A 14095-nucleotide genomic window follows, 5' to 3' on the forward strand; every position below is an offset into this window, starting at 1 on the left:
ACGGATAGTCTCATCACTGAAAACCATCAGATAGAACAATTTGAACAATCTTTAAAAATACATTTGTATCATAACACTTACATCTGGATTTACATGCAAAGACACTCAAATCACCAAATATCTGTTTAGTTGCCATACCTTTTATGGTTTCATTACATAATCAGGTGTTAAGCCCTTCTATTTTAATAGTGGTAACCTAAAAATGTATGTCTCAACCTAAAGCCTGCAGGTCCTATCCTCTAGTGAAAACTCAGGGTCTCTAGTGAAAACTCTAGAGAAACTCAGGGTCACGTTTTTTACGCAAGTTGGAAACAACAGGGCGACCCTGCAATGTGCTCGCTGAACTTTAGCACTTTCTCTTCCTGTTGGATGCCACTCTCTGACTAAAAGACCCACAGACAATGAAGGCTGTGAGAGAGGTTCAGGAAAACCGATGCATCAGCCCAAGTTTTGTCAAATTCCCGAATGCTTTAAGACAATAAACACTTTGGATTGGAAAGACATAGATCAATACAGTTATTGAACACATTTTGACAGATTTCTAGTAATTTACATTGCATAGGGAAAACGGTTAAAAAAATATTCTGCTTAATATGTCTTTCATAGAAAATGTTCTGTGACATAAGAGCCATAAATACACAACCAGTTTTTTTTATTTCTGGTTGACAAGTGTTATTGCTATCAGGCTGTGTCCTTGTGCAATAACTCTCAAGAACAAACATGCAACATCACTCATTAATTTGGAAATATGTTTTGCTGGGTTTAAACTGTCACATGGTATGAATACTTCCCAGATTGCGCAACAGCCTAATAGAGCTACATAGATAAACAAATGTGGTTGGTACGCTTTATTAAATGTAAGATCGCATTACTCCACAAGGGGGCATACATGTGCCAAATCATCTGTCTCTAAATTACCATGACTACGGCTAACAGGTGTCTTTGAATTGCTGCGTCGTCGGTTTTCGGGCGTTTAGCCAGAAGCAAGGGTATTTACAAAACCTTTGCTGATACAGCAGCAGGCACACACATCGAAACATTGCTTTTCTCTCCTTTGCACTCTTACTTGGACATTCCTTGAGTGTGCTATGTTTAGGAAAACTGTCTGGAAGAATACCGTGAGTGATGCCGTTAGCTGGCATCAGGACCAAGCACTGAACACAACCATACTTATCCTGAAAGAGTATGGTCCGACCGGATTCCTACTTAAAGAGGAAGGCGAAACCAAAAACTTCAAGGTAGGTATGCCAGTGTAACATGCCAACTACCCGTTGATCCTGATCAGAAGCATGTACATTTGATATTACTGTTACGTTTCGAAATGTCGTCACTGCAGACTTCGCATTTACTTTAATGTTGTGAATTCTTAATCTAGTAGCCGTTTCTCATATTACAAAGGTGTGCTTGGGAGACCCTCATACCTGTGCTTGTTCAACATTCAACAAAGAGAGGGACCTCTGCAAACATATATGCTGGTAATAATGAAGATAACATACTGATCGCACATTCGATTGTGCGGTTATTCTGTGAAATAACACTGGGGAACACAATTTTCGTTGAGTTAGATCTGACATTTGTTTTTGACTAACCTTTGGCCTCTGAATCCAAAAATTACCCCGTTTTTTCTATCACATCAACTTTTTGAGCTACAGGATACCCTCACTTTGTCTCACGAATCAGGGCTGTATAGGCACTTAGGACAAGAACTAACAGAGGAAGCCATGATCTTAAAGAAAGGAGATAAGTATGTGAATACAAAAGAAGTTGAAGTCACAAGCTTAGAAAAACAAAACAAAAAAACTTACATTAGGTCTGCTAACCCCTTGTATTACAGACTTTTATGGAAAAACCTGTAAAGGGCTGTATACAAGAGGTTAGCAGACTTTATGTACGTTACAAAAAATGTCTACGCTTGACTGTTCAACTTATTTTGTATTCACAAACTTATGTGTTCCCCAGTGCAATACAAATGTTTTGCCTATTCAGAATAAACTGTAAAGAAAAAACCTGACGTGCTAGAAGAAAACTGACTGTATTTTTTCAAATCAGCAAGCCAAATTTAGTCTAAATCAAGTGAAAAATCTAACTCCAAAGAAATGAGGTACAAAATTGTTTCCCTGTGTAATTGTACTTTTGTTTCAGGGTTTTACTGCGAAAATTCAGACTGCCTAGGGAACATGAATGTAAGTTCCAATTTGGCTAAACGACATTATAAAGTATAAACTACATTGTATGCCTAATCACCATAGCAGCCCATTCCTGAGGCACTTCATGTAGTAACTGCTGGATATGCAATAATACAGTGTTAATAAGCTCTACTCTCCTCTGGTATATACACTTCCAGATTGCTTTCAGCAGGGCCTAGTGGAGAGACAAATTCTGGAGTTGCTACAGGGTTCACACAAGAGCAGAACACCTCGACCAGTAGACCCACCTGGCTCTGCGGCTAAACCCACCAGACCAGAGCCAGATGACGGGGACGGGTCAGTCAGGCGTAAAGAGATTGAAGCTGACGATGTGTGTCCCATCTGCCAAGAGGACATGCTGGCGAAACGGCTGCCTGTGTGCTACTGCAGGTTAGGTCATATTTGTACGACTATTTCACTACACTGACAGGGCCGCAATTGGTCATGGGTATTATACCTTCAGAGCACTTATTCATACAATGGCGAACGCCGAAAGAGCTTTGACGACGGTTGAACAGTGTCATTTCTTTACATAAACAGTAGGGGAAAAAATACTCTGGAGAAAAACACCTTCTGCCACCAAACCATCCCGTCTTCTAACTCAGGTACGGCTGTGGCAACAGCGTCCACATCTCCTGTATGAAGGTGTGGGCCGACCACCAGGCGCGTCCTGAGGGGGAGGCCGCGGTTAAGTGCCCGCTGTGCAGGGAGGACTTCGGGCCGGTCGAGCTGCTCCTGGAGCAAGTCAGGACCGCCGCAAAGCTCTTCACAGCTGCTGAGAGGGAGAGGCCCGACAGGCACCTCGGGGTGCTCTGCAACAGCTGCGGGATCGGCCCGGTCACCGGCAAGTGTTTCAAGTGGGTCGCCCGCCTCTTATCCCGTTCTCCGTAGACCATGAGCTCAAATGTACAGACGTAGTTCCACTCACTTACCCGTGGATAACCAATGTCCACGGCTCCCGCGTAGATGCACCGTCTGCCGTTACTATCACCTCTGCGAGGACTGCATGGGGAGGAGGCGCCACCCTCAGCATGAGTTTGCCTTTCGTGCGGTAAGCCGTGTTCGAACGTCGGTGCTCACGCTGGGTCACGGCACACCGTCCGATGTAATGACACGGTCACTTGTTGCTTTTCTCTGTGTTGTTTTATTGTTAGAAGAGAAGTCAGAAGTGGCAAGGCAGCAGCGCTGCGGACGGCGGCGTGGTCCGCGTCGAGAGTGACCCGCTGCCGGATCACGTGTTCAGGAGCCTCCCCGCGGTCAGAGTGCGGAGTGGCTGCCGCCTGCTGGACCCTGGGCAGCAGTGCAGGATCTGCCTGAAGAGCTTCCAGCAGGGTCAGCGGGCTAGACACCTGCCCTGTCATCACAGGGTGAATACTGCACTTCGCTTCACTTAGCCAAAGAGAAGTGCCGGATACGGATTCTTTTTCCGTATCTGATCTAGCTATAGACTTTCCCTAGCGTGAACAATACACAAATAGAATAATAAGAAAAATGCTTTCAGGAATGTTTTGTTCTGGACTGGGTATGAGTATATTATTTTTTCAAAATATCTCCCCTAACACAGTTCCACACAGGCTGCATCGACCCGTTGCTTCGGCAGTCCAATTCCTGCCCCCTGGATGGCTACGTCATCTACAACCCCCTGACATGGAGCTGTGCCGGGGGTAAGGCCACGACCAGGCCGGCCTCCCCAACCCATGCCCAGGCTAAGCTCACAGAGCAGCACAGGCTGGAGCTGTTTGTCCCTGGAGTAGCCCTCTTGGATAGGGCCGCCAGGGTCCTTCCCTCCCTGGTGGCGGATAACACCGAAGCCCCAGCCAGTGCCCCGGCCCCCCTCCCTCGGGACACTATGGTCATCGACTTACAAGGTCTACGCATCCATAAACGAAACGCTGAACATATAAAGAGAGTGGCCAAGAAGGATAGACCTCTTCTCCAATCCGTTATCCATCACAAGACACTTTCCTCCGAGCATCCAAGGCCTGACACGTGTAGCATGAGGCTAGGCAGCATCAAGTCACTGTCCTTGGGTAAGGGTTTGACCCAAACACATGCTACCACAACTAACATGCTGGGGGAGGTCCACAGAGGGACGGAAAGGGAGCTGTTTGTAGGTGTGAACAGGTCAGATGGAGACACGACGACCGCTACTGGTGCTCAGCCCAGAGCGGTCGTTTCCCTGTGGAAACCAAGACCCAGGAATGCCCAACCGGGCACAGGAGACAGGCAGAAGACCTCTGGTCTGAGAATGACAGGGGTGGTGATCAAACACCAGAGGGAAAAGTAGGCGGTAGATTCCTAAGTATATAGAAATTGTTGTTAATGCTATTGCTATCGATACTGGCATTTAAGAGTATGTCAAAGCTTTATAATTTCATGTTTTTCTATAAATGAAATTGGAAAACAATCACTTAACTGTTTTGTTTATTTGGTTGTGTGTGTGTGAGTGCCATCATTAATAACTCACTATTCCACCTCCATTAGATTAATTCATAATTCATTTAGAATTTACATTTTCCATGAGACCTACTGAAGCAGTGATTTTAATATATTACATTCAAGTGGTTCAGGAGATTCCATCACTGCATATATTTTCAAGCTAGACTCCCCATGGGATTTTGAAATTTATTTATACCTTTATAGTTCCATTATAAGCATTCATCTAGATCAGGGGTCGGCAACATATTGCTCATGGGGCTAATCTGTTCCACTAGTGATTTTTTTTTGGCTTTGTAGAGATGAGTTAACCATACCAGTAGGTCTGGGTGCTGCTGTTAATTCCTATGTCTACCCATTGAAAGTAGGGGTGCGAGATGGTTCGATGGGGGGCGTCAGTGGTGGTTGGGAAGACTTAGCAGTCCAAAATGTTCCTGATGAGGTGAAACTTCTTTAGTCCGTCCAGCAGAAAAAGTCTGTTTTTCAGGAACTGAAACTTCAAACGAGCAGGAACGGCGCATTCCTCCAATGACTCAGACACCCTCAGTCCAAGCTATATGCGCTGCAGATTTCTGTGTGGCAACGTCCTGAGTCAGAGCTGCAATGGATAACACATTACCACTGAGAACAGTGATCGTCACTGGAGGCAGCGCGACAAGTGCGTCCTCAACTTCCTTCACAGACTTCAAATCCTCCCACAGAACCTTTCTGATCACTCTGTCCTCTACATGAAACTCTCTGATCAGACTGTCCACATCAGACTGTATGGAGAGGTTTCCTCTGAATATATTTTTTACACTGGATGATATGTACGTCATAGGGCACTTCTCACAAGTCACGCTTCTTCCACAGGGGTTCACCCTCTCCAGCGGGTGTCCTTGTGGACAGGTGTGCTCCTCGGACAGCAAGTGTCCAATGATTTTCCCTTTGAACTCCTGACAGTCAATCATTCCCGGTGGCACATTGCATTTCCCACCACTGGGTACGTTGGCAAGAGTAGAGTCTGGTGTTGTGTTAATGGTAATTTGATTCCTGGACCTACCTACAGAAACATTGGTAACTCTGTACCATTTCCCCTCTTCAACTGTGTGTTCATGGTTCCACACGACCAGGGTTGCAAGTGTAGTCTGATTGCCATCCATATCACCTACAAGGTATTTCACCATGGGAAGCCTTTTTTGGGCTCTTGTTACACAATGGCTGTCTTGCAGTCTCTGAATCACCTCCACTGTAACGTTCACCTACAAAGCAAGAGAAACCAACACTCTCACTTGAAGTAAACTGAAGTAAACAAGAACAGTATTCAATGACCACTGAATTATCATTATACCTTAATTGTTTCAGCATTTTTTTTGTCCACATTATGGGCAGCTAGGTTCAGGGACATATCCTCGACCCTTACATTAATACCGCTGTTATATTTGAAGGGTAAATCCTCAAGGATGGAAAATCTAGATATCTCAGTAAACTTGGTTGACAACTTGTAGTTTGGCTGGAGCACCACTTTTTCCAACTTCACTGGAGTTCTTAAAAGAAAAAAGAAAAATGCATTGTAAAATATTTATGTAAACAGATATTACTTAATCCCAAAACCTTAAAAGCCTGTAAAAATCCATGTAAACATACCTTTTTCTCTCTGCCATGACAAAGCGTTCTTGCAGCAGTGTCTGAAAAACCATAATAGTCCTGCTCTCGTTTTCCTCCATTAAAACTGCAGTGAAATATTGTTTCTTCTTCCCTCTCTTAATAGCTGAGACATTGTATAAATATCCACAGTAATCTCTTGTTCTTGTGTGCCAATTCTCAGTTTTGGACCCTGTTGAAGATATTTTTGACATGAAAGAGGGGGCATATATATTTAGTCAAAGAAAATCTGAGTTTTACAAATTTTAATTGCCATGCTGGCACAAAAGCATGTTCAAAAACATTCAACATAAGAGGGGTAGGGGCCTACTTGTTTGGGTGCTTGATGGCGCTAGAGATCTGGTGTCCCAATCCATATCTCTAAGTTTAGGCATGGTCTTAACTATCTCTGGCGACTTTAAGAGGTCCAGAAAACCACAGCAGAAATCCTCTCCTTTTTGACTCAGTAAATCAATAAGGTCAATGACAATCCTCTCCTGGTTTTGACTTTGCACAAGTCCATGAATGTTTCTGTATTCACGGTCTGTCAATAGTTTCTCTGTCTGGGTGTACTGGAGAATAAAAGAGGCATTCCCTGACAGAGCCTCAATTAGAAAAATCTTTTTCTCGCACATAAACTCTTTGGCCATTGTCCTTGGGGATGATGTTAGGTGGTTTTCAATCAGTAGCACAATGGAGTGCAATGTTTAATGGAACAGCAATGTTCTGAATGACCACTTGAAGTATGTGGTGATTAACCAGAATGCAACTGCATGTACGGCGTAATTTCAAATGGTCATGATTTTCAGGCAAGGCTCCACCAGACTCACCAAATAGGAACAAAGATACGACCACTAAAGGATGATACTCACGGTTTGGGTAACGTATTGCCTGATACAAACTGTCAAGCAACGTAGTAAAGCAATTAACTGAAAGCACTCCTGTGTCTCTGGTTGCCACCATCTACTTCCATTTGGTCTGACTGGTTTGATTTCTTGTCAGGGTGAAGGTCTCTAGGTGCCTGCCAGTCATGTGAACTCAGACAACCACCTTGAAGATGAGATGGAAATGTTTTATTATTTACTTAGTCAAATCTCAACATAGTGAGAACAATAAAATTAACCATAGTAGTTTTAACATACAACAAAAACAAAATGTTATTTTACAGAACCATTCCAGAATATTTGTATACATTTAGCCAGTACTCATTAAAGTTGTGTACCTGACTCAAAATGGACCCTGTGTACTAAATCACCCAATTTGCATAAGGTTACAAATTCTAATTGTATCACTTAAGAGAAGCTGGGTTGCTTCTTTAAGAGTAGTAACATGAGAAATACTAGCATGCAGGGTCAACACACGACAACTATGCTGTAGCTGGGTTATTAACTGACATTCTGTTGCATGATTAACCACTGATCTTGACTTGCTTTTTTAAAATGTATAGAAGTAAAGGGTAAAAGGTAAAAACATACATTGCCCAGATAAATGCCACTATGACATAAAACGCAGTTAACAAAAGTTGGTAATCTAGGCTGACGTGTACACGCCTACGCCATCATTAATGCATTGTTATTTGAGCCACAACAGGCAGATGGTGTGTAAAGATAGGTATTCACCCACACAAAACTAGCAGAAGGAATGTCGCTATGCACTGATAACACCGGTTATTCCTTGAAGGTTTTTATTCCAAAAAGTAAGTCTTGATATTTTGTTATTATTGATTTATTACTGATGTCACATCATATGTTTTCCAGAACGTTTTGTTGTGTACATTGGATAAAAAGGTCTATCCTTCAAAAACTTCTTCCTCTCAAATGATCTTTGTCAAGATAGTTACGGCATTTCAAGAAGCTGATTAAACATGTCATTACAATGGTTCACCTTCCGCTGGGGACAATAAAAGGCCACTCATGTATATAGCTTTAGATGGTCTGTAATATGTTTTGTGTCTTCCACACTACTTCCTGCACAGCGAATGCTGACCCAGTACCACCTCTCCTTGTGTCTTTTGACCCATCTGTATAAATTAACACATAATCCTGCTATACAGATGTGTTTTTAATAAATCAGACGAGCCAACCACCCTCCATCCAATGCTTCTAGATTAACTACTGGATCTCAATGTGTTCTGCCCAAGTCAGCCTAGGATCAAAGTACACTCCAAGATGGCCCTGGGTCTAACATTCTAAGCCCTATGTCCAGTGAACATGCATTGCAGCACAGTAGGTTCAAATCTAGGATTAACTCCAAATGAATATCCATGATTATGAAAGGAAATGGTCAATGGGGAGGTGTCCATATACTTGAACAATGTGATAGTATATTACATGTGTTATGTGTTGGAAATATAAAACATTGTAAATACTAGTTTGGTAGAGCTTTTAGATAGAAACAATCCTAATGATACATGCAGTGCATACCCACAATGTGAAGAGACATTCACCCACCCACAGATGCATAGCGTGACCCTTTTTATATAATGTAAGAAACGAAATGTTCACTTATATACTTATATCATATTTAAATGAAGAACACCTGGCTGAATAAACCATAAATCAACTGCCAGCAATAGCTTGAATTAAATTACAGTAAAAATCCAACGGTGCAACTTAACTTGTAATTGGCATTTATGTACTGTACTTTGCACACTCGGCCTATACAGCAACTGCGTGTGTGTGTGTGTGTACATATATCATTTTGTTAAGTGTATATACACACACATGTATAAACATACACATATATTTATGCATCTGATTTATCACATTCACAAATTACTTTGTTTTCACAATACACTGACCTGTTGAACTTATGTACAAAGAAAGGGATTCTCGAACCTCATCTCGATTGGACTAATGACCAGACAGACCACATTTCCAAAATAGAGGAGACACCCAAAAATACTGTAAAGGGTGTGTAAGAAATTAGAATTACAATCTATTTAGCTAGCTACTTCCTATTGACAGGAATTTGACCTAGAAACATCTCTCTCCGATTAAAATGCACACAAACCGACTTTGCAAATAAGGGAAACTTACCCAGAAACCAGTTTCAATAAAGTAAACGTGAATCATTTAGTATGGAGCCAGTCTTATTATAATAACTATGAGGACGAGAAATGTCATTAAAAGTCAAGGGCCCTCGTTTATCAAAAGTGCGTACACCAAATTTCCAGCGTACACCTGGCGTACACCCAAAACCACGGTGACTTTGAGATTTATCAATATGGACGTTGGCGTACGGGACTCTCAAATCCTACGCCAGCTCAGGAGGTGGTGTACGCACGTTTTGAGTTAGTGCGGAAATGCGCAGAAAAAAAATCCTAACGCACTGACGAACTAAAATATATGATATATTATGACCAACTGTAAAAAAAAAAAAAAAAAACGTCAGTGTTTAGTTTTGTGCAACATGGACTTCAATGTTTAATTTGTGTGACTTTACCAAAGCATTTGATTTATATGTGTTCCTTCAGATGCGAGCCTGTGCGCTTTATATGACGTTTCAGGGTTAGGCCCGGCAGTTGCGCACGGACTGGGTTCAGTAATAAAAGGCTTTTAATGACCAAAATATAATTCAGACTGACAAAATAATAAAAATGACAGTCTTCTTTTAAATAATAATAATAATAATAGAAATAATAATAATAACGACATTCTTCTTCTAAATAACAATAAACGTAATTAATAATAAATATCATAAAATAATAAGACGAATATTACAAATTGTCATGCAATTATTAATGTGAATGTATGGTACTCCACATCACATCATCATCTTTTATTCCGCTTTTTAAACTGCCAAATGAAACAATTTTATTTATTTCAACCTACCTGGTGATCGTCTCTATCTTCACGTCCAGAGAAGTTTCTCTTTTTTGCCGTCTTCCGTGTGTCCATAGCGTAAAATGAGGGCGTGGGGGAAGTGGAGACTTGAATATATAGGGGCGTGTTATTCTAATGACGGTCGTTTTCAGCCGCGGCATTTATCAAGGGCAGGTATTGTGTACACCTGGATTTTAAAGGTACGCACAGCTTCATAAATCAGGCGGTGAGAGGAGTGTAAGCAAAATCTTACGCCAACATATACACCCGTTTCTACGCAAGAATGATAAATGAGGGCCCTCGTCTTATTATTTTAATATTCGTCTTATTATTTTATGATATTTATTATTAATGATGTTATTTAGAAGAAGAATGTCGTTATTATTATTATTTCTATTATTATTATTTAAAAGTAGAAGAATGTCATTTTTATTATTTTGTCAGTCTGAATTATATTTTGGTCATTAAAAGCCTTTTATTATTGAACCCAGTCCGTGCGCAACTGCCGGGCCTAACCCTGAAACGTCATGTAAAGCGCACAGGCTCGCATCTGAAGGAATACATATAAATCAAATGCTTTGGTAAAGTCACACAAATTAAACATGTTAAAGTCCATGTTGCACAAAAATAAACACTGAAGTTTGTAATTATTATGTTTTTTTTCAGTGGGTCATAATATATCATATCTTTTAGTTTGTCAGTGCGTTAGGATTTTTTTTTCTGTGCATTTCCGCACTAACTCAAAACGTGCGTACACCACCTCCTGAGCTGGCGTAGGATTTGAGAGTGCCGTACGCCAACGTCCATATTGATAAATCTCAAAGTCACCGTGGTTTTGGGTGTACGCCAGGTATACGCTGGAAATTTGATGTACGCACTTTTGATAAATGAGGGCCATTGTGTCCATGTTATCCAATGGCCAATGAGTGCCAATGGCCTTTTGTTGTTGTTTCAATTCAATTCATTAATTTGTTAAACATGCACTATTTTATTATCGTATAGATTTTACAGTGGAAACTGTTCAACCTTTTCAGAGAAACGCATGTGTTGTTCTGAACACTGGCGTAGTGTGGTGACGCCGGGCCTGGGTGCAAGTTGTCCTAATGCATCGCGATAGTGGCACTGAAACACAGTGAAAATACAAACAATAATTTAATGACAGAGGCAGAGCACGGACCCCCCCATCACCCCCTGCACCCCCAATAGCTATGCTCATGGTTCTGAATTAAACGCTCTTTTGTTGCTTCAGTTTAGAAAATGACTGTAGACACACACAATATACTGTATTTGTGAATTTGGTTGAACAATTTTATGCACTGGAAAATAGTAGGCCCTACTTTATTGTTCATTGTGTGTAGGTGGTGAGTGTGTGCGCACGGTGGAGGGTCATAGTCTGACTGTCCCATTTTTCACCCTATTAAATCTGGTCACCATGTAACAAAAATAATTAACAGAGGAGCTCAAAATAAACACAAGTCCTCTTTTATCCATTTTGTCCATTAATGTTTCAGTGCCTGCAAAATTATTAAACAAAAACATGAATGGGGAGAGAGCATCTTGTTCTTCCTCTGGAGTTGAGGCCTCTCTGCATCTACACAACACCCTCTATTTCCTCATCATTCAGGGGTGAGGACTTGTACCCAGTCTCAGAAGAGGCCCTTGTTGGCATTTATCCCAGCAACAACATCCCCCGGGTCAACAACGCATCCTGGCAACTGAAATGAAAGATCACAACAATCACATAGAAGATGGACATTATTTTGTTTACATCTCTAAATAATGACAACATAGTGTATATGAAGTTACAAAATGGATCTTGCCTGTTTGTATATAGTGAAGGGTGGATAAGTGTCATCGTGCAACCTTAGCTCGTTATAACATACCATAACTGACTAGAGCTGGCTAACACAAAACCTACCTTGTTGCAAAGCTAGCTATCTTTAAATGTAGCTACAGTATAAGGGTTGTAGTGTTCCCTGTGTTCAATAACTAGCAAGCTATTCAAATCTCAGATTCAAATAAGGAAGTTAGTAGATAAGCCACCTCCCAAATCACTAAATACAGTATCTCACAAAAGTGAGTACACCTCTCACATTTTAGGAGTGTACTAACTTTTTTTGCCAGCGGTTTAGACATGAATGGCTCAGTGTTGTGTTATTTTGAGGGTACAGCAAATTTACACTGTCATACAAGCTGTATACTCACTACTTTACATTGTAGCGAAGTGTCATTTCTTCAGTGTTGTCACATGAAAAGATATAATCAAATATTTGCAAAAATGTGAGGGGTGTACTCACATATTTGATTATATCTTTTCATGGGAAAAATGTAAAACCTTTCAATAACCTGGTTGCAACTCCAAGAATCCTTTGCAGGCAATACCTGCTTGAAGTCTGGAACACATGCACATCACCAAACGTTGAGTTTCCTCCTTTGTGATGCTTTGCCAGGTCTTTACTCTTTATTGCAGCTTTCTTCAGTTATTGTTTGTTAGTGGGTCTTTCTTCCTTAAGTTTTTTCTTCAGCAAGTGAAATGTATGCTCAATCGGGTTGAGATCAGGTGATTGACCCTGCTATTGCAGAATTTTCCACTTCTTGGCCTTAAAAATCTACTGGGTTTCTTTGGCAGTATGTTTTGGGTCATTGTCCGTCTGTAAAGTGAAGTGCCTTCCAATCAACTTAGCTGAATTTGGCTGAATCTAAGCAGACAATATATCCCTATACACTTGAGAACTGATCTGGCTGCTTCTGTCACATCATCAATAAACACTTTTGACCCAGTGCCATTGGAAGCCATGCATGCCCATGCCATCACACTGCCTCCATTGTGTTTTATAGATGATGTGGTAAGCTTTGGATCATGAGCTATTCCAAGTCTTCTCCATACCTTTTTCTTCCCATCATTCTGGTACAGAATAATCTCAGTTTAATCTGTCCAAAGAATGCTGTTCCAGAACTGTGCTGGCTTTTTTAGATGTTTTTTTATTCTTGAGGCTTATGAATTGTTTGCACCTTGTGGTGAATCCCCTGTATTTTCTCCTTCTCCACTATAAATCCTGTAGATCTAAGGAATGCATTTTAAAAATGTTCCCTTTCTCCTGCCCTGTTTTAAACTTAAGAGGACATGAGGTCTTGGCCCACACCTCTGGTGTACTAGGCTTGAAAAACTAATTGCTGTCCCTGTCCAAAGAACTCCTGGTTGTGTTGCAGATCAAGACGATAGCTGACGATTTCAGCTGCCACTCTGCTCATGACTCTGGTCATGCTTCTGACTTGAACTAGGTTAAAATAGACTCTTGGACTCAGCCCACATGCATTTATTAATAATTAATCATTATTAATCATTAATCAGTACTCTTCATATGGTCACCCGGCACAGCCAAAAGAGGACTGGTCACCCCTCTGAACCTGGTTCCTCTCTAGGTTTCTTCCTTTGACCGCATGTTGTGGGTTCACAACAACAGCTTCCAAATGCAAATGCCACACCTGGAATCAACTCCAGACCTTTTACCTTTTTAATTGATTAAGAAATAATGAAGGAATAGCCCACACCTGTCCATGAAACAGCTTCTTTTTTTTTCTTTTTTTGGACTTTTGGTCTCTTGAAAAAGAGGGGGCTACATATTACAGAGCATTAATTCCTAAATCCTTCCTCCAATTTGGATGTTGAAACATAATGCTAAAGGACTGCACTTGAAGCCCATATTAATTATTTAATTGAATTATTTAACCTGAATATATATATATTGGTAAACAGGTAAACATATTTTACTGACATAATTTCCACACTGTTAGGTACAGATCCCACCCTGTTAGGTTGCTGCCCAGTTAAAAAAGGCTGATTTAATGTACAAATGTTTTGGTATCAAAGAATAGATACAAAATATGTTAACATAAATCAGGTTCCTAAAGTGTTGTCTGTTGTTTGAGAAGTGTAATGTAACGTGTATAAATCACCTTCAAAATGTACTCAGGTACAAGCGGAATTGTCTACCCTCATGGATCTGGATTGTATTGGTAAGTTCT

General features: G+C 41.0%; 2 protein-coding genes across 5 annotated transcripts; one reads left to right on the forward strand and one right to left on the reverse strand.

The window, feature by feature from the left end:
• On the forward strand, positions 1–4487 carry zswim2 (zinc finger, SWIM-type containing 2). The gene is made up of 8 exons (XM_010886133.3): positions 1–1238; positions 1399–1475; positions 2143–2183; positions 2345–2576; positions 2792–3043; positions 3153–3237; positions 3341–3553; positions 3751–4487. Exons 1-8 carry the CDS (start codon positions 1089–1091, stop codon positions 4471–4473), a joined length of 1773 nt encoding a protein of 590 aa, XP_010884435.2. The 5' UTR covers positions 1–1088; the 3' UTR covers positions 4474–4487.
• Positions 4488–5130: 643 nt separating this feature from the next.
• LOC105019744 lies at positions 5131–10139 on the reverse strand. Of its 4 annotated transcripts, XM_020042092.2 has the most exons (6): positions 9284–9426; positions 9046–9148; positions 6577–7295; positions 6249–6438; positions 5953–6148; positions 5131–5863 (listed from the first exon to the last, which is right to left on the reverse strand). In XM_020042092.2, exons 3-6 carry the CDS (start codon positions 6893–6895, stop codon positions 5156–5158), a joined length of 1413 nt encoding a protein of 470 aa, XP_019897651.2. In that variant the 5' UTR covers positions 6896–7295; positions 9046–9148; positions 9284–9426; the 3' UTR covers positions 5131–5155. The 4 variants fall into 4 exon arrangements, with proteins under 4 accessions (XP_019897651.2, XP_019897653.1, XP_010884436.3 ...); XM_020042094.2 differs by lacking the exons at positions 9046–9148; positions 9284–9426 and adding an exon at positions 10079–10139 and having other exon boundaries at positions 7118–7295; XM_010886134.3 differs by lacking the exons at positions 9046–9148; positions 9284–9426 and adding an exon at positions 10079–10139.
• Positions 10140–14095: the final 3956 nt, after the last annotated feature.

This window comes from Esox lucius, chromosome 22 (assembly GCF_011004845.1).
Source record: "Esox lucius isolate fEsoLuc1 chromosome 22, fEsoLuc1.pri, whole genome shotgun sequence".
NCBI classification, from domain to species: Eukaryota; Metazoa; Chordata; class Actinopteri; order Esociformes; family Esocidae; genus Esox; species Esox lucius.

Excerpts from the sequence above, each read along its gene's own strand:
- LOC105019744 (XM_010886134.3), bottom strand. The coding sequence starts at position 6,895 with ATGGCCAAAGAGTTTATGTGCGAGAAAAAGATTTTTCTAATTGAGGCT. Across the intron at positions 6,149-6,248 it reads GTCATGGCAGAGAGAAAAAG|AACTCCAGTGAAGTTGGAAA; the intron begins GTATGTTTACAT and ends TTTTCTTTTAAG. Across the intron at positions 5,864-5,952 it reads AAAATGCTGAAACAATTAAG|GTGAACGTTACAGTGGAGGT; the intron begins GTATAATGATAA and ends CTTGCTTTGTAG.
- zswim2 (XM_010886133.3), top strand. The coding sequence starts at position 1,089 with ATGTTTAGGAAAACTGTCTGGAAGAATACCGTGAGTGATGCCGTTAGC. Across the intron at positions 1,476-2,142 it reads CTCTGCAAACATATATGCTG|GGTTTTACTGCGAAAATTCA; the intron begins GTAATAATGAAG and ends CTTTTGTTTCAG. Across the intron at positions 2,577-2,791 it reads CTGCCTGTGTGCTACTGCAG|GTACGGCTGTGGCAACAGCG; the intron begins GTTAGGTCATAT and ends CTTCTAACTCAG.